The sequence below is a fragment of the Polypterus senegalus genome, chromosome 9 (genome assembly GCF_016835505.1).
Source record: "Polypterus senegalus isolate Bchr_013 chromosome 9, ASM1683550v1, whole genome shotgun sequence".
Taxonomy (NCBI): domain Eukaryota; kingdom Metazoa; phylum Chordata; class Cladistia; order Polypteriformes; family Polypteridae; genus Polypterus; species Polypterus senegalus.
The window spans coordinates 17,958,309-17,982,601 of record NC_053162.1 but is presented as its reverse complement, the minus strand read 5'-3'; the positions used below and the strand labels follow the sequence as shown (position 1 = coordinate 17,982,601).

Here is a 24,293-nt window from a genome sequence, read left to right as displayed (position 1 = left end):
TCACATTATGCTGGAATGCTGTGTTTTCCTTTCTCCAAACATAACACTTTTCATTTAAACCAAAAAGTTCTATTTTGGTCTCATCCGGCCACAAAACATTCTTCCAATAGCCTTCTGGCTTGTCCACGTGATCTTTAGCAAACTGCAGATGAGCAGCAATGTTTTTTTTTGGAGAGCAGTGGCTTTCTCCTTGCAACCCTGCCATGCACACCATTGTTGTTCAGTGTTCTCCTGATGGTGGACTCATGAACATGAACATTAGCCAATGTGAGAGTGGCCTTCAATTGCTTAGAAGTTACCCTGGGGTCCTTTGTGACCTCACCGACTATTACACTTCTAGCTCTTGGAGTGATCTTTGTTGGTCGACCACTCCTGAGGAGGGTAACAATGGTCTTGAATTTCCTCCATTTGTACACAATCTGTCTGACTGTGGATTGGTGGAGTCCAAACTCTTTAGAGATGATTTTGTAACCTTTTCCAGCCTGATGAGCATCAACAACACTTTTTGTGAGGTCGTCAGAAATCTCCTTTATTCGTGCCATGATACACTTCCACAAACATGTGTGTGAAGAGCAGACTTTGATAGATCCCTGTTCTTTAAATAACACAGGGTGCCCACTCACACCTGATTGGCATCCCATTGATTGAAAACACCCAACTCGAATGTCACCTTCAAACTAACTGCTAATCCTAGAGGTTCACATACTTTCGCCACTCACAAATATGTAATATTTGATAATTTTCCTTAATAAATAAATGGCCAAGTATAATATTTTTGTCTCATTTGTTTAACTGGTTTCTCTTTATCTACTTTTAGGACTTGAGTGAAAATCTGATGATGTTTTGGGTTATATTTATGCAGAAATATAGACAATTCTAAAGAGTTCACAAACTTTCAAGCACAACTGTATGTGTGTGTGTGTGTGTGTGTATTTGTAGAAGTCCTGGGAAAAAAAAGAACAGAAGCACAATGCCTGAAGAAAGCTATCAGGAGAGCCTTCTCCATCACAGGGCAAACCTTAGACACACTGGAACCTGTTATGGAAAAAGAGGATAGTAGCAAAATTGGATGCCATCATGAAAAATCTCCTCCCACCCCTCCAGGAGGCGCTCTCGTGGAGCACTTTTAGCCACAGACTCATTACTCCACAGTGTGCTAAGAAGCACCTCTGAAGGTCTTTTCTGCCTGCTGCTATCAGGCAATTTATACTTCCTCCTGACGTACTCTATAAATTCATTTTGATGTGTCTCTACAATATACATTTATTTATTGATTGATTGTATTATTTGTCCTGTCTGTCTGTCTGTATCCTTGTTTTTTTATGTTTCTGCCTGTTTATGCATCTCAATTTCCTGATGGGATTAATAAAATTTATCTAATCTAACCTAATCTTTTTCGATAAACTGTTTTCAAAAGTTGTATCTCAATTCCCCCCTAACTTACTCTTTCATCCATCAAAAACAAAATAGCAAACAAAGTGAGAATTTAGCTTGCCTTTTTAAACATGCCAACAATTGAGATTATTGAGACGGGCTAACCCATTGGATATGTCCACATTTCCTTTAGGTGAGAGCCACGAATGCATAAACATGGAGCACTTCCAATTATTCAGATCAAACCACCATTGAAAAGCAATTATCTAGAATATTTAACTTTCATATTGTATATGGGAAAACTGGCATCCTGGCTGGTAGGCCATAATGGAAGGAATGCAAGAATGGAGACACAATCCTTATTTTTTTTTCTAGTTAGGAGGAACAAATAATGGATGGATAAGGAACGACTGGAGTTTATGAACAGTTCACTCCCCTCAATGATGGACAAAAATGATGGGACCCTTAACCTAATATTTTATTGCGCAGCCATTAGAGTTTGCAATCACTTCACGCAGGCAATTCCTGGAGATCTCCATGAGACTTCTGTACTTGTCCACAGGTTGTTTGGCCCACTCGTCCTGAGTAAACTGCTCCAGCTATGTCAGAATTTAAGGGGGTCTTCTCCAGACTGCATGTTTCAGTTCTTTCCATAGATGTTCAATAGTATTCAAGTAAGGGCTCATGGAAGGCTACTTCAGAAAAATCCAATGTTTTGATTTTTGCCATTTTTGGGTGCTTCTATGTAGCTGTGTGTTTTGGCTCATTATCCTGTTAATCAAAATGTACCCTAATAATAATACTTTGCATTTATATAGCGCTTTTCTCACTACTCAAAGTGCTCAGCGATTGCAGGTTAAGGGCCTTGCTCAAGGGCCCAACAGATCCGAGTCCCTTTTGGCATTTACGGGATTCAAACTGGCATCCTTTCGATTGCCAGTGCAGATCCCTAGCCTCAGAGCCACCACTCCGTCTAAGCCTAACCCTACCCCTAACAGGGGCACTGGAGGTTGTGAAAATGCTCCTTACTATTAGCCCAAACACTGTGTCTGAGTGTGAACAAGCTTTTTCAGGCCTAAACCTCACCTTTGCTAACATGAGCGGACAGTGATGCATCTGAGCTTTGGCAGTCCTAAAAGAAGCATAAGAGGCGAATACTCAGTCAAACAAGTTTCACATTTTCATTTAGTTTTCTCTAGAATGTTGTATTTTGTTTGTTCCCTTGACATTATTGACAAAAGATGAATGACCCTGCGTTTTGACCAGTGCTTCTTCACTTACCCAAGTTATGCGTCCATTTGGATTATTTATATTCATTACACACTTCACGAAGAACATAAATACTTTTAACCTACCGTAAAGTAGAACATCTGGGGTGGTTATGGGAAGGAAATTGAAAGGAACGTACATTTTGTAGATGTATAAAAGTACTGAAGAATTTGTAGAAAGAAGAGGTCTGGAAAGTTTAAGACATTAATAAGAAGTTTATAATAGCAAATCATTTTGTTTCACACTTTGGCTGGGGATCAAAAAGTGTATTTCTACATACAATAAAGAAAATAAGGTATAATAAATTAAATAAGCCAACCTGGCTTTTTTTTTCTGATTTAAACATGAAGATTCATAATTGAAAACTGCCGTAGGAATACACGAAATGTCAAAAACTGAAATCTGCATAGTTTCACAAAGATTTGTAAATGTGCTCATAATCCATTATATTTAAAGCTCTTGTTCAACCTAATAAATGCAAATGTAGTCTGTTCTCACCAAACTCAGTTCAAATCAGATGTTTCAAATGCTCAGGCATACAGTATGGACTGAAACGGTACTACCAGCTGAGAGCGAGGCGCTCCGAGCGATGGTCTTGTTAAAGGAATACTGCCCCTAAAACTGATCTGTTTACTCACCCCATGTAGTTTATAGTGACGTCCAAAAACGTTTATCTCTCCTGTGTTCATACAGAATGAAGATTCAAAACTGTATGACATAATACAAGCGGTGACCAATGCAACAGCAACTGGTGTGAAAAACATACATGGATAAAAGAAAAACATCCCATGATGCTCGTGTCACATAATACACGTGTCAGTCATCCCGTCCTGCATTCCTCCCAGATTACAGAAAGAGGTATGTTTAAAAAATGCAAAACACGTGCCTTTTATTTTTTTGGAGAAATACTGTTAAATGGACACTTCTAGAAAAATCAGCACACATCATAAATGGGAAAATAAAGACACGGGACTGAGTTTTTGAAGTGAGGATGGGAATCTTGACCAATGATTGAGGGGGAGAGGCGGGGCTTCTAAAAATAAATGCATTTTGAGCAGAGGACTGAATAATTGACATGGATTATGCAACAAGAGTAGTGTGAGATTTTTTTTCTATGGATGTTTGATCACCATTATTCTATTTTTTTTTTATCTCTGTTCTGCATAATAATATGAGATTCAGTTTTTTTCTTGGCCATTGCTACAAACTACATAAGTAAGTAACATAAAAAAAATATTTTTGGGGTGGCATAATCCTTTAAATGTGTCACTTCTTTGTGTACAGGCATGTTCCAAAGTGTAATCTTACATTTTGACACAGATGGATTATATACTGTGCAAGACTTTTTTTTAAACGTATCCTTAATCTGTGTTTGAATCAGCCATTTAAAAACAAAAATGTCAAATCATTTGAAAAATCCTTACTTGATCTTTTTGGAGAGACCTTTCACGTGGTAGCCGGGCTTGCACTTGTACTTGCAGAAAACGCCGACCTTGTGGACGCCACCGCGACACCGTGAAGTTTGAAGGGTTGCGTTTGAAACCATCAGTGGAGCAGAGCACATGAGCTCACAAAGGGCCTCAGGAAATGACCAAAGTCCGTCCTCTTTGCACACAAGGGTCTTATTGGTGCCTGTAAGCAAGAAAGTGCTGTAAACAATACAAGTTTTATGTTAGCACAAAAATGATGGCGTTTCATGCACGCCACAGTTTTGCTTTGGCTATTACTGCAGTTGTAAAAAGGTGGCAAGTGGAGCTCAGATTGCAGGCTACTGGCAGGGCAAGGGACTGACTTCTGAAATCACTAGGATATACAGTCTGGCAAATGAAGTTAGCACTGCCAGGGAGCAGTTGGGCACTCATTCCTCCCAGATTACAGAAAGAGACACAACCAACAAGTACATTGTCATTGTTGTACTGCCTATTTTGACAGTTACCAAGGAACTTTATAAACCCTAGGGGGCTCTGCCCCCTGCTTGCTTCGTTCTTCAACCCCTGAGCCGGCGCTATGCGCAAGCCACTTTGCAGTTCTGCCGCTCACGTATGGGGATGCGGATTTACAATTTAAACAGATTGTTATTTTCATGGGAATTGTTACATATGCATAATAGAACTAACTATTTTACATTTATTAAAAAATAGTAAAACGCAATTATTTGAAAGTAAATTATGTTTCATGTTGCGTTACAGTTTTTCATTGCGTTTTACGATTTTGTTCAGTTTGGCTTTGAAATTAACATGTAAATATTTTTTAAACTTACACTCTTACTGTAAAACTTTTTAAGTTAAATTTTTGTCAATATCGCATTGAATTTTGTTTGGACTTACATCGTGACAACGCAAGTATAACTGCCCATGAGAGAAGTTAGTTTCTTTCTCACTATTAAATAAATTGCTAATTGTATTTGCAAAAGCTATTCTAACAGGACATGGTTAACGTTTTAATACAAATGGCATGTCAAGATCTTGTTTGGTGTTAATGTTATCTGGGGAAGATGTACTACATTACCTTTCTTGGATACATTCTTCTTTCAACAGTAATTTGTCTAGTGGAAGACCAGACGTTGTTAACAGTTGTAGATATTCTACAGGATAATGTAAGTTGATGTTTTCATCTTCTGCACCATCACCACCAACTGTTTCAGCATAGTCTATTGATATGCATTTAACCAATTTGCCGATCGATTTTTCATATTAATTTGTTTGACTTCATCATTTCTTGGTACTAGGATTGCCCGTGTACTCATTTCTTCTGTAAATATCCCTTTCGGGATAAAATTCATCAATAAGATTTAGACATAATACGTCTTCTTTAATTGGAAAACGTAAAAATTTATAAGAACTGAGAGCGCAGGAAATGTGTCTGTCAAAAACATTCACACGAATGAGAGGTGAGAGGACCATGGGCTTGGTTGAAAATGGTCGAGAGGAGGGTGTGACTGGATCTCAAAGCCAAAGTCTCATCTCATGGGACTTGAGAAAATCTCTTGGAAAAAGTCTTGTCTCAGGATTTTTTTATATAATAGAGAAATACATACTTAGCACAATCATTTACATGTATGTTTGACTGTCTGGGGTGAAAATGAGGAAACAATAGTTGGTGAATGCAGTTTAGCTTGTGTTCTTTGCCCACTGTGTCACACTGTCACTAAGCTCTAGCACCTTAGACTCTTCCTTTGACCATACAATATTGCACCGGCATGGTAGTTGGATGGAAAAAAATCACTATGTTACTGTTTAATATTTTCATTTCTTAAGAGTAGAAGAATAAGGGAGATGTGGAGAGCTGTAGTAACTACAGAGGAATAAAACTGATGAGCCACAGCACAAAGTTATGGGAAAGAGTAGTGGAAGCTTGGTTAAGAAGTGAGGTGATGATTAGTGAGCAGCAGTATGGTTTCATGCCAAGAAAGAGCACCACAGATGTGACGTTTGCTCTGAGGATGTTGATGGAGAAGTTTGGAGAAGGCCAGAAGGAGCTGCATTGTGTCTTTGTGGACCTGGAGAAAGCATATGACAGGGTGCCTTGAGAGGAGTTATGGTATTGTATGAGGAAGTCGGTATTGGCAGAGAAGTATGTAAGAGTTGTACAGAATATGTACGAGGGAAGTGTGACAGTGGTGAGATCTGCAATAGGAGTGATGGATGCATTGAAGGTGGAGGTGGGATTACATCAGGAATCGGCTCTGAGCCCTTTCTTATTTGCAATGGTGATGGACAGGTTGACAGACGAGATTAGACAGGAGTCCCTGTGGACTATGATGTTTGCTGATGACATTGTGACGAGAGTGGGAAGCAGGTCAAGGATACCCTGGAGAGGTGGAAATAGGAGAAGAAAGGAGAGGGATGAAAGTCAGTAGGAACAAGACAGAATACTTGTGTGTGAATGAAAAGAAGGTCAATGGAATGGTGAGGAGTAGAGTTGGCGAAGATGGATGAATTCAAATACTTTGGATCAACAGTACAGAGTAACAGATATTTTGGAAAAGAGATGAAAAAGAGAGTGCAGGCAGGGTGGAGTGGGTGGAGAAGAGTGTCAGGAGTGATTTGTGACAGACGGGTATCAGCAAGAATGAAAGGGAAGGTCTACAAGACGGTAGTGAGACCAACTGTGTTATATGGGTTGGAGATGGTGGCATTGACCAGAAAGCAGGAAACAGAGCTGGAGGTGGCAGAGTTAAAGATGCTGAGATTTGCATTGGGTGTGAGGAAGATGGACAGGATTAGAAATGAGCACATTAGAAGGTCAGCTCAAGTTGGGAGACAAAGTCAGAGAGGCGAGATTGCATTGGTTTGGACATGTGCAGAGGAGAGATGCTGGGTATATTGGGATGCTAAAGATAACGCTGCCAGGTAAGAGAAAAAGAGGAAGGCCTAAGAGAAGGTTTATGGATGCGGTGAGAGAGGACATGCAGGTGATAGGTGTGACAGAACAAGATGCAGAGGACAGAAAGATATGGAACAAGATGAGCAGCCGAAAGAAGAAGAAGAAGAAGAAGAAGAACAAACATTATATGTGTTTTCACATCTTTATAAATCTTTTATTAATAAGTTTTTATTCTTTTAGCAGTACCCTAATCTAAAGCGGAATAGTTTATGAATGAAAGTTATTATAAACTGTTACAACATTCCCAAAACCACACAATCTAGCCCAGAGCCAAGGCGGTCTTTGTTATGACTAAGAAAAAGATGGAAAAGTCCGGCAGGCAGGTGATGAAACAGTTAATGTGGTTAGAAACACAGCAGTTGTTACCAGGAGATCAAAATAAAACAAAATCGCAATGTCGAAAATGTTACCCAAAAGTCAAAAGGCAGAAAACACATGCCAGAAATATTTTTCCCTCACTATAGTAATGCACGGGTTTGTTTGTTTAAATTATTTTGTGACTTGCAGTGCATCAGAGATCATGAGGTAGGAACGGGAGCTGTCAACAGCATGACGGTGACTGTGCCAAAAAAAAACAAACACAACAATGGCGGGGATGCAAGCAAAAATGATCAAGCAAACAGTGACGCACTGACTACACTGAAACAATGTTAAACTATAATAATGAGGGTGAACCAAAATGTAAATACAAAAATTCCACAGTGCTGCATGGGGCATGTGAGCACTTATCTCAGTAGCATCAAATGCAAGGCAGAGACCAGCCATGGATGTTGCGGCCATCCATCGCAGGGCCCACTCCTGTATATGTTCACAATTTAAAGTAACCATTTCAAATAATCCCGAAATTGTTGGCTTAGAGGAATCCCAAGAAAGCTTGAGCTTGAGCAGTTTTGCAAAGAAGAATGGAGAAACATGGCAAGCGTGGAGATTAGCAAAGCTGATAGAGAAAGAGGAAGAGAGACGTGTGAGCACAAAGTCAAAGCTGCCATGGAGGTGCATCCACTAAATAATGATCACTTATGCAACCGATTATTTTGTGCTTTGGAAATTGAAAATTGCCTGGAAACTGAATGTTTCAGCTTATTATAAGGATTTAGGAGTTGTAGTGGACTTGACATGATCAACATGAGCAATGCTATTTTTAATATGTATAAATGATTTGGGCAGGAATATAAATAGCTGGCTGTCTAAGTTTGCAGAAGATACCAAGCTTGGTGGCCTGGCAGATAATCTTGAATCTGCTGAATTATCACAGAGGGACCTGGACAGCATACAGGCTTGGATAGATCTGTGGCAGATGAAATTCAATGTAAGTAAATATATGAGGGCTGTTCAAATATAAACAGGAATTTATGAGCTTCACTTTATTTATTGAATATAATGAAATTAATTACACACTATTTTTCTATGTAGTCTCCTGCCACTGCAATTCACTTGTTCCAGCACTCAGGAAGCTTCTTAATCTCCGAAGAGTAGAAGTCTTTTGACTGCATGTTGACCCATTCTTACAGAGCATCAACTTGTATTTCATTCCTCCTAAATATTCCATAAGTGGACTGGACCAAAGAGATGATAGTCCCTCTCTGAATGACTTGTACCAATCATACACTGTAGACTGAGAGAGAGACACTCATCTCCAAACTGATTTTTAAGTCTAGAATAAATCTGAGATGGAATGACTCCTTCATTTGTCAAAAGTTTAATAATAATTCTGCACCGACATATTGATTACAACTGACAGGAAGAGGGGAAAGAGCAGCTAGCACTACTAACGACAAGTTCATATATGTCCAATGAGTCAGGTCTACCTTGCACTCTTTATAAGAACAGAGCATTAAAATTCCTGTTTTTAATTGAATGCCCCTCGTAAAGTATTACACATAGGAAGTGAAACTATGAGGGTTGAATACACAATGGGAGGTCTGAAAACCAAAAGTCCACCTTTTTGAGAAGGATTGAGGAGTCATAGTGGACTCATCACTATCAACTGCCAGACAGTGTTCAGAAGCCATTAAGAAGGCTAACAGAATGTCAGGGTATATAGCGCCTTGATGTGTGGAGTACAAGTCACAGGGGGTTCTGCTCAAGTCTTTATAACACACTGGGGAGGCCTCCTCTGGATTTTTGGGTACAGTTTTGGTCTCCAGGCTACAAAAAAGACATGGCAGCACTAGAAACAGTTTATAGAAGAGCAATTAGGCTGATTCCAGAGCTACAGGGGATGAGTTATGAGGGAAGATTAAAGGAGCTGAGACTTTACAGTTTAGGCAAAAGAAGATGAAGAGGAGGCCTGACTGAAGTGTTTCAAATAATGAAGGGAATTAGTCAAGTAGAACGAGATGGTGATTTAAAATGAGTTCATCAAGAACACGGGGACACAGTTGGAAAGATGATAAGGTAAATTTTGCACAAACATTACAAAGTTTTTCTTTACACAGAGAACCAGAGACACGTGGAAGAAATGACCAAGTAGTGTGGTGGACAGTAGGACTTTATGGACCTTCAAAACCCGACTTGATGTTATTGTGGAGGAATTAAGTGTATAAGAGCATTGAGCTTTGTTGAGCTGAATGGCCTGTTCTTATCTAAAGTTTGCTTGTGTTTGAATGTTCTGGTGTTTTATACTTGTAATTTATTGAGACCACTTTGCAGTGATATGCTCTCACTTTGACATTTAAGCGTCTTTTTCTGTTTATCAGTGTCAAAAAAGCCAAATTAAGTTTGGTGTGATTCAATCCTGTGTAATATTAACATACCAACATAAGAAGAGACAATTCAGTCTATCAAGCCCGCTTCTTTAGCTAATACTATAGCTAAGACGTCCCAACATCTCATCCAGATTCTTTTTAAAGGTTTTCAAGGTTTCTGCTGTTTATAATAATGAAATATGAATAGTTCCAAAGAAGTGAATGCTTTGTATGGGTGTTGTAAAGGATAAACTGCAACACAATAACATCCAGGACCAAACTGTAGTTTGTAACGTTTCAGTTTAGGCATAGACTGGTATTGTTTAGGATCAGTCAAGCACTTGGTAAGGACAATCAGTTTTCATATTATGTGCATAGCTGAAATGAAAACAAAATGTGACTATTCGTGTGCAGAAGGGCCAGATTACAACCTTTAAAGGCCCTCAGCCCTGAGCTGCACTCACTCTCACTGTGATGAGCCATCTGTTGGAATGACAAATGAAAGGCATATGTCTCTGTTATATGCCATTTGGTACGAGATTTGTGAAAGTAGTGTTAATGTTTGTGATGCGCCATCTGTTGGAATGACGAATGCAAGTGGACTCACTCTCAATGGACGACTGAACAGGATAGCTGACATGACCAGGACGAGAACGATCACGTGAGCCTTGCTGGGCCATATGGCAGTTACAAGATTCTAATTTTGCTCTATTCCCGATATAAATATATATCACTATTTTGTTATTATTTTTATTACTGTATATATATATATATATATATATATATATATATATATATATATATATATATATATATATATATATGTATATATATATATATGTATATATTTTTTCATCATTTAATGTGGGAGCCCTTTTTTGGGGCCCCTGGTTCAGCTGCACCATTGCAGTTTTGCACCACGTGGTCCCTGGTAAATCTGGCAATGGAAAATTTCAATGGTGCCCCCCCCTTTCCCTCGATGCCCTAAGCATGTGCTTATTTTGCTCAATGGTTAATCCAGCCCTGGTTTGCAGGCAGGACTTTCAGGATGAGGGAAGATTGACGTTTGACTGTTGAAGCTACACGCCATCATTTTTGTCCAAGCCAACTTAATATGAAGACATTTCTTTTTTTGTTTCTCTTAAATTGAACAGCTTCCTTACCTCGAAGCTTGGCAGGCTCCTTGCAGTGGAATTCGCACACCTTGCCATAAGTTGTTCCTTCTGGGCAGTGAAATGTTGCAGGGTAGACATGATATTTATCTGGAATGCCACAATCCACAGGTTTGCAGGTGACCATTTTGTCCCATTTTCCATCTACGCAGGTCATGGTGATGGCTGATCCCAGCTTAAAATGCAAAATTAACTATTGTTAAAATTGACGTACTTCACTTTTATAATAACATTAATACCTTTTGCCATGAGAGCAAACAGAATTAAGCAGGTTTGCTGGTTAAAACATACATAATATTTTCAAACTCATTTCAACCAATAATTGAGCCATGAGAGGTCAGAGTCTATCTACTCAGCTTTGACAAAAAGGCAGGAAACAGGCTGGGACAGGGTGCCAGTCTCAAAATCCAATTATGCAAACTACTGCAGGATCAGTTTAGAATGAATAACTAATTTAACAAATACTTGCAGCGCAGTGCATATGTAGGATGTGGGCTGAGAACCAGAAAAACATTGAGGAAAGCTCCATGGTCCCTAGCAACTTGAACTTGGATCCACCGATAACAAAAGCAGGAAAATGAGAACACACATGGTCAGCAAAAGGTGATACAAGTGCTTAGTGCTTTTATTTACAAAAACAAACGGTGTCCAAAGTACAGCGCAGTCCATTTAATAAAAAATCAAATAATTCTTAAAAATGATGTGCACAGTGGAGGTTAAAAAGTTCAAATGAATAACAATACATATAAGCCATACAAATGAGGTCCAAATCCAAGCAAAAGATTCTTCTTAAAAAACATGAGCTCCAATGCCTCTTTCTAAAATCTGTTGTCTCCTCAACTTGGGATTCATAAAAGCAGTGTTAATGTTTGTGATTCTCCATCTGCTGGAATGACAAAGCAAGGCATATGTTTTTGTTATATGCCATTTAGTATGGGATTTGTAAAAGCAGTGTTAATGTCTGTGATGTGCCATCTGTTGAAATGACGAATGCAAGACATATATCTCTGTCATATTCCATTTGGTATGGGATCTGTAAATGTAATGTTAACATTTATGATGCGCCATTTGTTGGAATTATAAATTCAAGGCATATGTTTCTGTTAGGGTGGCGCAGTGGTAGCGCTGCTGCCTCGCAGTTAGGAGACCTGGGTTTGTTTCCTGGGTCATCCCTGCATGGAGTTTGCATGTTCTCCCCGTGTCTGCGTGGGTTTCCTCCCACAGTCCAAAGACATACAGGTTAGGTGCATTGGCGATTCTAAATTGTGCTTGGTGTGTGGGTGTGTGTGTGTGTGCCCTGCCCAGGGTTTGTTTCCTGCCTTGCGCCCTGTGCTGGCTGGGATTGGCTGCAGCAGACCCCCCGTGACCCTGTAGTTAGGATATAGTGGGTTGGATAATGGATGGATGTCTCTGTTATATGCCACTTCAAAGTCAAAGCGTCAAAGTGAACTTTGTCATCTCAACCATATACAAGTATACAGATAGAAGAAATTGCAAAGCTCAGGGTCCACAGTGTAATAACATGAAGTGCAAATAATAAATTAAAAATAGAATTAAAATTTAAATTTAAAAATGTAAAATTAAAACACAAACAAGACAAGACATTGTGCAAGGACCAGACGAAGAAGTAACAGCAATATTGACGTGTACTAAGCAATATGAACATTGATGCGATGTATGGTACCATAATTCACTCCAAAACTCTGGTCGTAACCCAAGGTAATTTCCCCCATAGGACTGTATGTACAGTAAATACAATTAATCCATTCCAGACTGTAAAAACTGTATGTAAATATCCATCCATCCATTTTCTAACCTGCTGAATCCGAATACAGGGTCACGGGGGTCTGCTGGAGCCAACCCCAGCCAACACAGGGCACAAGGCAGGAACCAATCCAGGGCTGGGTGCCAACCCACCGCAGGACACACACAAACACACCTACACACCAAGCACACACTAGGGCCAATTTAGAATCGCCAATCCACCTAACCTGCATGTCTTTGGATTGTGGGAGGAAACCGAGCGCCGGAGGAAACCCACGCAGACACGGGGAGAACATGCAAACTCCACACAGGGAGGACCCGGGAAGCGAACCCGATTCTCCTAACTGCGAGGCAACAGCACTACCACTGCGCCACCGTGCCGCCCTGTATGTAAATATATTTTCTTTAAAGGTTTTTAAGCACAAAAACAGGTAATTATGCCATAGAACGCACAGTGTAATAGTAAACTAATGTAAAAACATTGAATAACACTGAGACAAACACCCAGGATCCCTGCTCAGCTGCAACCGAGCCTGCGCTCTCTCTCTCTCTCTCTCTCACTCTCTCGCACTCGCTCGCTCTCTCTCAGCTGCACACGAGCCTGCACTCTCTCTCTCACTCGCGCTCGCTCGCTCTCTCTCAGCTGCACACGAGCCTGCGCTCTCTCTCTCTCACTCTCTCGCGCTCGCTCGCTCTCTCTCCTGCACCGGCTTTATTTATTTAGTCATTTATTAAAACTGGCCTTTTTGACGGGAGTTGTGGACCCGCTATACCACAGGAGGAAGCTGGGTTGAGAAGAGGTTTCAGTTTTGTGGGAGAGTCCCTCTGCGTGATGCATCGAGAACAATGTATAGTACAGGGAGAGACTGAACATGTGCGGAAATCATCGGCGCGCACAAACCAAAAGGGGAACTGGCTTGTTCGTATACCGAGCTTGTGGTCGTGAACAGATGCAAAAGTTTGGCAAACTTTTTGGTCGTAACTCAATTTGTACGTGTTCTGAGACATTTGTGAACCAAGGTTCCACTGTATTTGCAATTTAGATACATTAATATAGTCAATAGATAGATAATGTAATAAATAAATGAATAAATAATAGATATAGATAATACAGAATTTATCAGTGTATGATAATAGATGTATAAGACATGTGTAAACAATGACAGGTCAGAATGTTTCACAGCAGAAGGATATCAAAAATGTCAAAATACGTAAAGGTCAGGATGAGATTTTCAGTTCTTTTTTTACATGCACATTAGTCTTTGCAGGAAAGTGGCTTGCATGTATAAAAGTTCTGTTTTTAGTGGTGGTTGAGGCAGTGTGGAAGATCCCAGGGGGCAGCCTGGTGTTAAGGAGTCTGACAGCTTGGGGGTAAAAGCTATCCTGCAGCCTGGCAGATCTGGCTCTGATGCTGCAGTATCTTCTCTTGGATGGCAGAAGTGTGAAAAGTTCATGTGAGGGGTGTAAGGGGGCCTGCACAATGCTGCAGGCTTTCCGGACACTGCATTTGTAAAATATGTTCTGTAGTGAAGGGAGAGGCACCCTAATAATGTTCTCTGCTGTCTTCACTATCCTTTGCAGGCGCTTGTGGTTGGATATGTTGCAGTTGTCATACCAGACAGTGATGCAGCTGGTCAGGACATTCTCAATGGTGCCTCTATAGAACATGGTGAGGATGGAAGGGGGAAGACTTGCTTGCTTCAGCCGCCTCAGGAAGTGTAGTCTCTGCTGGACTTTCTTGATTAGTGATGAGGTGTTATGCCTCCAAGTAAGTTCCTTAGTTATGTGCTCACCAAGGAACTTGGTACTCCTAACAGTCTCCACATCTAAACCATTGATGCTGAGTGGGATGTGGGCAGGATCTTTTGTCTTGTCGACATTGAGAGATAGATTGTTGTCTTCACACCATGCGGAGAGCCGTTCTACCTCATCTCTGTATGTTGTTTCATCATCCCTGCTTATCAGTCCCAGCACCGTCGTATCATCCGCAAACTTGATGATGTGGTTGGTGTTGTGTGTGGCTGTGCAGTCGTGAGTCAGCAGAGTGAAGAGCAGTGGACTAAGCACGCAGCCCTGCGGTTCTCCAGTGCTCAGTGTGATGATGCTGGAAGTGTTGCAGCCCAACCAAACTGACTAGAGCCTCTCTGTCAAGAAGTCCAGAATCCAGTTGCAGAGGGTGGTGTTCAATCCCAACCTGCTCAGTTTTACAACCAGCTTTTGAAGGATGATTGTGTTGAAAGCGGAGCTAATGTCTATGAATAGCATCCTGACATATGTGTCTTTTTTATCCAGATGTGTCAGGGAAAGGTAAAGTGCAGAGCATATGGCATCCTCAGTTGACCTGTTTGAGCAGTACGCAAACTGAAGAGGATCAAGGGAGACAGGGAGATTAGTCTTTATGTGCGACATGACTAACCTTTCGAAGCACTTCATGATAATTGGCGTGAGTGCAACTGGTCGGTAGTCATTCGAGCACGTCACTTATAACTTCTTTGGCACTGTTATGATGGTGATCAACTTGAAGCATGCTGGGACTGACAACTGGCTCAGAGATGTCTGTGAGGACTCCAGCCAGCTGACTGGCACATTCTTTGAGGACACGAGCAGGTATATTGTCAGGTCCTGCAGCCTTGTGTGGATTGACTCTGGATAGAGTCCTCTTTATGTCAGTTATGGAGAGACAGAGTACCTGGTCAGTGGAGGGAGGTGTTGATCTTCTCACAGGCTCTTTGTTCATCCAGTAGGGAGGCATCACCATCGCTGCTTTGTGGGTTGGGCTTGTAGTTTGTAATTGTCTGAACGCCCTGCCGCATACAACGTGTGTCTCTGGTGCTGCTGAAGTGTTTGTTAATCCTCTGCGCGTAGGCCCACTTAGCTCTCTGAGGGCAGCCTTGTCTCCGGATCTGAAGGCTGAATTTCTGATCTTGAGCAGCTTGTGCACTTCTCTTGTCATCCAGGGCTTTTGGTTGGCTCTTTTGGTAACATCCTTGGTAATAGTAACATCTTCTATGCATTTGGAGATGTAGCCAGTCACAGAGTCTGTGTACTCTTCCAGATTGATGGAGTCACCATCAATAGCAGCCTCCCTGAAAATATCCCAGTCTGTCAATTCGAAGCAGTCTTGGAGAGCTGAAACAGCACCACCTTGCCACTCTCTGATGTTCTTGTGGGCTCATTTTGTGCACTTCAGCAGGGACGTGTATGCAGGAGCAATAAACACGCTGATATGGTCTGAATAGCCGAGGTGAGGGCGGGGTAGGGCCTTGTAGGCGTCAGGAGTGCTTGTCTAATCATTGTCCAGACAGCTTCCCCCTCCAGTAGCAAAGTTCATATTCTGGAAGAATTTTGGGAGAACTGACTTCAAGTTGGCATGAGTGAAGTCTCCAGCAATAATGAAAAATGCCTCGGGGTGCGTCATTTGCAGTTTGCTGATGATCTTGTAGAGTTCCATTAGCGCCTGGTTAGCATTTGTGCTAGGCGGGAGGTAGACAGCAACCACCAGCGCGCAGCTGTACTCCCTCGGCAGGTAGAAAGACCAGCACCTTACCGATAAAACCTCTGTCAGTGGGGAACAGTGTCACACAACTGCAGCAGCGTTTGTTATGGGATTCATAAAAGCAATGTTAACGTTTGTGATACGCTATCTGTTGGAATGACGAAATGTAAGGCATATGTCTCTGTTATATGCCATTTGGTATGGGATTCATAAAAGCAATGTTAATGTTTGCAGGGCTGGATTAAGGTGGGTGCTATTGATGCTGCAGCATTAGGCCCATTCCTGAAATAAGGCCCAGATGAAAACAGACAAGAATTTTCCGGAAGCTGAACAATTTTCCTTTGCTGTATTAACCTCAAAATAATTCTTAGAATGAAACTTTCGGACGCCTAAACACAGCGTTACTTATTATACAGTTACTATTGTTCTTTGTGCTGTGACGTAACTATAACGTTGTTGTGTTTATTGTTAACCGAAGATTTCAAGTTAATGCTATCAATTTTACGTTAAACAGTTTACTTAGTAATTTAGCTGCATTTTTTGCAATATCTTGGGGTTCTTGCCACTTTATTATTGTTCGGTAAGTGCCACGTAGTAAATTTTTCACCTTGAAAGTTAGCTGTACAGTAAAAATCAATGGCTATTTAAATGGTTATCTGTAAAACTAAAAGCCGGCCCGCGGGCCCAGCATGGATGTTTAGAATTTTTAAAATCCTCGACAGGAGGTCTATTATGAAATTTAAATCATGGACAAATTTTTACCCTCAAGAGCCTGAACTGAGTCACTTTGACCCAATGTCTCTGCAAATTCATTTTTTCTTACTCTGTTTTGTAAGAGAATTGCAAAATTTTGTGTATTTCATTGTTAGGTTTTCTGCATTAAGTGCACTTTTCAGACAATTGCTATTGAATGTTGAAGTTACATAGTTTGATGTTAATCTAGAGTTGTTACGATACTACGTCGCTATTATTATTCATGTTCAATAAAGGCTGGCTGGTTGCGTCGCAAGCAATTAAGGCTCCTTGGTCGGTCTGAGTGCGCATGTACGGTGAGTGCCGAATGCACATACACCAATGCCAAGAAAAAATAGGCCTTTTTTGCGCTGCAGCATCAGGCCCAATTTCGTCTTAATCCAGCCCTTAATGTTTGTGATACGCCATCTGTTGAAATGACAAAATGTAAGGCATATGTCTCTATTATATGCCACCTTGGTATGAAATTCCTAAAAGTAACCCTTGTGATATACCATCTGTTGGAATGACATAGACATATCAACCGGACAGAAACACAGACGTGTATTCTTTTCTTAAGGTGGAAAAATGTAATAGAAACAAAACAGGAATCAGTCTTAGCTTGGTTCCACATATTCCCTAGTTTGAGGATGACACATTGCATGGCAGTGCCTCTTCAAAACTGCGTAGAGTTGGCCTGTTTTCACTGAGCACTCCAGCATCTTCTATTATTCTAAAGATATACTATACATGCCCGCTCCCTCCTAAGGTCCTGAGGGAACTCTAAGGTAAAATAAAGTGTTTTGACATACTAATGGAAAAACATATAAAAAATGTCTGTATATCATAATCAACATGTGACATACTGGTCCATTTTTTCCACTAACAGGTATGTGGGATTCCTCATGCTAAATGTTACCTGCCAATAGACTGAATGGAAACATTCCTTTGTCTTGGCATAACAACAGCTTTGGTTTTTGGCACTTTCCAACGATGGCCTTGCATTCTAGAGGGTATAACCACTTGCAAAATACAAAAAAAAAAAAGAAAAAATTCTTTGAAATGATGTCCCATCTTTCATCTAGCCATCTTGAAAAGCCACAGCATTCCTGCCGAATCAATTCTTAAGCCACTTTGAGAGAAAATTACAGGCCTCTTTTTTTTTTTTTTACAAGAATAAAACAAAACAGTTTCAGAAATGCAGACAAGGAAGAACAAAAGCTTTACGTTACGTTTCTCAGATGACAAATTAAATTGTCTCCACCACTTTCCTGACTTTTCTGGTGAGTCAGGCAGCTGTTATTTTTAAAACGTTCTGAGAATGAATGATATTTCATAGCTGAAAACATCGGATCCAACCCTGAGTAGCAAATTACTAGCAATGAATGGCTTGCCACTTTAGACTGGAGACGAGATCTCTCTCTCTCTCTCAACTCAGCTGATTTTTGTTTGACGCTGATTAGCATGGATAAGAACTTTATGATGCAACAAGGACTACATTTTCGAAAGACAGGGTTACGATGACATTGGATTAATCATATGATGAGGGCGACAGGAGTTTATTATATTGCATACCTTTATCGCCATGATCCTGAATTGAAATAAGTGGGTTCAATTATAGGTGGTTGGCGAATTTTTAAGAATTATGCTTCATTTTTGTAGCTACTGTAAGTGCCAGAGAGTAGCTGGAATTGCCCTTAATGGAAGAACTGCTGGAATGGAGACACAACCCGAATGGAATATCTTATAATCTTTATTCCGGGCTGAGATCGGTCTATAATATATAGACTGGCTTGACATGGATCCTAGGGACAGTTCATACTCCCACACAGAAAGTAGCAGTGTTTCCCAAGGATGATCCCAACCAGGACACCCACAGGGTTGCATGGGAATCGGACTGCGGAAGTGAAATCCTGTCGGGGTCCTTGGGTACTGCCAGAGGGTGCAGTCAGGGCAGGAAAATGCTGGTTTCCACGTGACCCAGAAGTGCTCCCAACCGGCAATGCAGTTACACTGGAAGGAGTCCCAGGTTTTGCTTGAAAAGAAGCCCACCGCTTCACATCAGGGAGTCAGAGTTAGGAGGCAGTGGGTGACAATCTTGGAAGAAGAAAGGAGGAAGGGTTAGGGTTAGGGTTAGGGATTGGATTGTGTATTGTCTATTGATTTTTTAACGGGTGCTTTGGATAAATAAATATCTTTTCTTTTTACGCAGAATTTGGAATTACTGTGTCTGAGGTTTGGCCCCCTTGTGGTTACACTGCATGGAAGAAATGAAAATCAGTTGTCGATTGAAATTATTAAAATGTAACTTTTGCATTGGGCTACCTGGCACTCTTGAAATTAAACACTCTTGTGCCTGATGCTTACGCCAGTCCCCTGCAACCCTGCTCAGGATAAGGTATGATAAATATATAAATATTAGGTAGAGATGTTGTCAAAACCCAGAAGGGTCACATTTTGTTCTGTTTCAGAGACAACCCATGTCCAATGAACTCCTTATATTTCAAACCAATGGCACTTTGTTGTTCTGGGAATTGTTTATTAACAATGGCCAACATTATACAGTGGCCTGCAAACGTATTCAGTCCCCTTGGAAGTCATTATAAGTTTCTGCATGACAAAAGATTTGTACACGTGTGAAATGTTATGCTGTAACAATACATTTCCAGACCAAAGAAATCATCTCCTGTAGATATTTAACTGAAGAAGCAAAACTCCAAAGTTCGTGTTTGCCTAAGTATTCAAGCCCTACACATTCATTCCTTGTCGAGAGGCCTTTTGCTGCAATAACAGCCTTTCATTGTTTTGGGGTAAGTATGTCCCAGGTTTGCACTTCTCCATGATTCTTCCCCGTTGTTCTTGGCAGAACTGATAGACATTCTCTCGGTTGGTGGGACAGCAGCTTTCAAATAGTGCCACTGATTCTCAGTAAGGTTAAGATCAGGGCTTTGACTTGGGCATTATACAACATTCACCTTTCTGTTTTTGAGCCATTCCTGTGTCGCTTTGGCCTTCTGCTTGGGGTCATTGTCATGTTGAAAGATGGATCTTCTCCTAAGCTGTAGGTTCATAGCAGACTGGAGCAAGTTCTTCTGCAATATTGTGTGCTATTTTTGTTCATCCATTGTCCCATCAACTCTGACAATTTTCCCAGTCTTGGCACATGAAAGCTTCCCCTTATTATGATACACCACCACCTTTGGTCTGGAAATGTATTGTTACAGCATAACATTTCACACGTGCCACCACCATATTTCACAGTAGGTATGGTGTTTCTTGATGCATGGGCATTGTTAGTTTCACGTCACACATACCTCTTTGAAGTCTGGCCAAAAAAGTCTATTTTTGGCCTCATCGGACCATAAAACCTTCTCCCACATCTTAACTGGGTCTTTCTCATGCTTTCTAGCAAATGCCATATGCGCTTTTATGTGGACCTTCTTAAGGAATGGCTTCTTTCTTGACACCCTCCTGTAGAGGCCTGTTTTATGAAGAGCTCTTCAAATTGAGGACCCCCTGCACGTTCACTTCAGTTTCAGCCAAAGAGCATTGCAGACCTCTGAGGGTGACTGTTGGATTTTTAGTCGACATCTTGCTCTGACGTTTAGTTTGGAGAGACGACCTGTTCTAGAAGGAATCTGGGTGCTGTGATGAACCTTTCAGTTTCTGATGATGTACCCAGCAGTGCTTAACAGAACACTAAGACTCTTCTGTATTTTTGTAGCCATTTCTTGTCTTCAATGACTTTGCTCTTCACATCAGCAGAATAATGATTTGTCTTCATTTTTGCAGAGATTGTCCAACAAAAACTATGGCCTTATAAAGGGGACTTTTTATATCCAGAGAGATAGAAAGGACTCACAAGTAGGACCTCATTATGTTTAACCAGTAACAGTGTACAGCACGATAACGTGCAGTGAATACACTTGACTTGAGCATTCCTAATTTTCATCCTCTTTCTCTGTACGTTTAACATTCTTTTGCTCAGAGGTTGATGCACTTGTTGCTTCCTTTCTTTACTCCACCATAGTGACCCGTTTCTTCTCTTCTTTTGTTGGCATCTTTTCACATTAAAACTGATTAAGTCAGTGTTTGTGTTGAAATTACTTAGTACGTTTTACTTAATTTTTCAATTAAGTTGACACATAAATCTTCAATCTGCCTCAACAATGATTTAGGATATGAAGAGGTAGAGAAAGTGACAGTGAAGGTGGTAGGGATCAGAATGGCACCCGTATGCAGGAGCCACACAGCCGCCCTGCTGGCCACTGCCAAGAGTTGATTCTACAATAAAATAAAAATAAAAAGAGTAATAAAAATCATCACGCCAAAAGTGAATAATAGACGTCACGTAGTATATGTGTGCCAAATTTCAGGTCAATAAGTCAAACGGTTTGTGAGCTACAGGTGATTTAAAATCCTGGACAGACAAACAGCCATGGTAGCGTATTATACAGGGTGACACAGTAAAACGGAAACTTTTGAAATGGTAGTGGCAGCCATGTACAGTTGGCAGCACTGCGGAATAGGAACCTTGAGCTGTAAACAGTCTTGCCATTTAGTAATTTAGTAATCAATTGCAAGGTAATCAATGCTAGCTGCGCGAGAATTGTTCGGTAACCATGTCATCTCAAGCTTCGGTGACATTCCCTGGCCCTCAAGATCACCGGATTTGTCCGTTTCTGATTTTTTCTTGTCGGGCTACCTTAAGAGTCGGGTCTACACGACTCGGCCAAGGACACTGAATGAACTGAAACAAAGAATTCATGCCGAAATTCGTGGTATCCCAGCTGAGATGTTGCGGCGATCAATGGGGAACCTCCACAGCAGACTGGAAGAATGCATACGTACAGGAGGACGCCATCTACAGGACATAATTTTCAGACATTGATAATTTGGAGGGCGACACGGTGGCGCAGTGGTAACGTTGCTGCCTCACAGTTAGGAGACCCGGGTTCGCTTCCCGGGTCCTCCCTGCATGGAGTTTGCATGTTCTCCCCGTGTCTGCATGGGTTTCCTCCGGGCGCTCCGGTTTCCTCTACATTGGCCCTAGTGTTTGTGTGTGTCCTGCGGTGGGTTGGCACCCCGCCCAGGATTGGTTCCTGCCTTGTGCCCTGTGTTGGCTGGGATTGGCTCCAGCAGACCCCCGTGACCCTGTATTTGGATTCAGCGGGTTAGAAAATGAATGGATGACAATTTGGATTACTGTCTCTTAAAAGGCAAGTTGTAGTGGTGCAATTATTGCTGTCAATAACATTTTTTTGTTGGATTTCTTCTATCTTTATTGGGTTTTTCAAAAGTTCCCATTTTTCTGTGTCACCCTGTATAAGAAGACTAGCTGTACCCCGTGGCTTCGCCTACATAGCAATGAAACAGGACAAACTTTAAAAATCAATAGAAGTTGGCACTGTATCTGACCATGTTCAGCTCTAACGGGAGAGCGTTCCCCGCATGGGGAGAAAAGCACATGGGTGTGATATCTGTGGCAATCAACAGCTACCCTCTAAAACACATGGAGCTCTGATTTCTCCCTCAAAAACGTCAAACGCTACTCCTTAACAATCTGTAGATGACAATGTCTGTTGAACAAACAGGTATCGCTAGGTAAGCGGAGGCACTCCAACACATGGCGAGACGTAGCTTAACTCGAACAGAGGCTGGCGAGTGAATGAGGAAGGCCCTGCCCCCTGCTCTCAGACCATAGCCACTCTGTTGGATTTGCATAAATACATCGGTACCACAAGCGAACTATGGCTACCGAATTCCAATGGTAGACAAGAACCAAAGTCGAGTTAACAAGCAAAGGTGCCAAACCAGATTGTTTTAAGAGGTTGTATTCGCAAATCAGACAAGGAAAGGACCCCCGTTTATCCCGTCATAGCCACCACCCATGGGCCATGACCCTTGAAGCCACACACACCCCTAAGAAATGCGGGATGCAGTGCTAACAACGGCTCTCAAATTGGCTGCAACAGTAGGAACCTGAAAACAGTCATCAAGACGTAGAATTTACAACATGAAATCACACAGACTTAATCATGACACTTACTGTAGACTGCAGAATGTCAGGAAGGTGGTGGGCACACAGCTGCTCTAGGTCTTTAGAACTGTGATGGGGTCTGCTTTCAAATGTGACTCTGCAGTAATTGACCATAGACCTCTCCAACCAGGTTTACTTTCTCTGGGGATTCTGCTTGTCTTTTTCATCTCCTCCATTGTCAATTGGCCATATCATAATGATAAATTTAACAGACTTAACAGACCTGCCAAGTTGTTTGCCTGCCTATGGTAAAGTCATCCCTGATGGAGGATCACAGGAATCATGGGAAAGAGGGGTCTTTTCATCGGAGCAACGTTTCAGCCGTGGCATGGCCTAATGGGGAGGCAGCTAGATGGATGAGGTGTCCAGGACTCTAAAAATATCCAAACCTAATTATGTCATATCATCTACTGTTAAACCGTACTTCTAAAATTTTTATTATTATGCTGTCTTAAGGAATTGTTCTGTTCTGTATATTGTATTGTATTGACCCCCTACTTTTGACACCCACTGCACGCCCAACCTACCTGGAAAGGGGTCTCTCTTTGAACTGCCTTTCCGAGGTTTCTTCCATTTTTCCCTACAAGGTTTTTATTGGGAGTTTTTCCTTGTTTTCTCAGAGAGTCAAAGCTGGGGGGCTGTCAAAAGGCAGGGCCTGTTAAAGCCCATTGCGGCACTTCCTGTGTGATTTTGGGCTATACAAAAATAAACTGTATTGTATTGTATTGTACTTATGAGGCCTTCCATCACATGAAAAGATAATTCCTCCTCGTGGATTCATAAAGTGTACCAAATAAAAAAAACGTTTGGGACAAAAACACATTTTTCCTTGATTTACTCCACAGTCTGGTCCACCATTCAAAATTACAAATCAAATAATTCAGACATTGTGATTAAAGTGCACATTGCAGTCTTTCATTTATGGGGACACTGTTTCTACATGCCCCATTTTAGGGCACCAAAATATTTGGGACAATTGGCATCACAGATGTGCGTTATTACTCAGGTGTGTTTCATTGCTTCATAAGACACCTTGACCTGCTTCTGACTGTCTGTAGTTGCCATTGCTTAACATGAGGACAAGAACTGTGCCCATGATAGTCAAAGAAGCCATTATAATAATAATAATACATTTTATTTATTTGTAGGCGCCTTTCTAAACACTCAAGGACACTGAACAATAGATAAAACACAGATTATAAACAAAACTATCCATCCATCCATTATCCAACCCGCTATATCCTAACTACAGGGTCACGGGGGTCTGCTGGAGCCAATCCCAGCCAACACAAGGCGCAAGGCAGGAAACAAACCCTGGGCAGGGTGCCAGCCCACCGCAGATAAACAAAACTAAAATATAAAAATTAAAATCA

The 24,293-nt window shown here is 41.2% G+C and overlaps 1 protein-coding gene across 1 annotated transcript in view; it reads right to left on the bottom strand.

The window, feature by feature from the left end:
* pappaa (pregnancy-associated plasma protein A, pappalysin 1a) overlaps positions 1–24,293 on the bottom strand; it is a 722,863-nt gene that overhangs the window by 112,912 nt on the left and 585,658 nt on the right. The window contains exons 15-16 of the mRNA XM_039762740.1: positions 10,880–11,063; positions 4,068–4,275 (exon numbers count right to left, since the gene is read on the bottom strand). Coding sequence (XP_039618674.1) covers positions 4,068–4,275; positions 10,880–11,063 — 392 coding nt within the window. The remainder of the gene's footprint in view (positions 1–4,067; positions 4,276–10,879; positions 11,064–24,293) is intronic.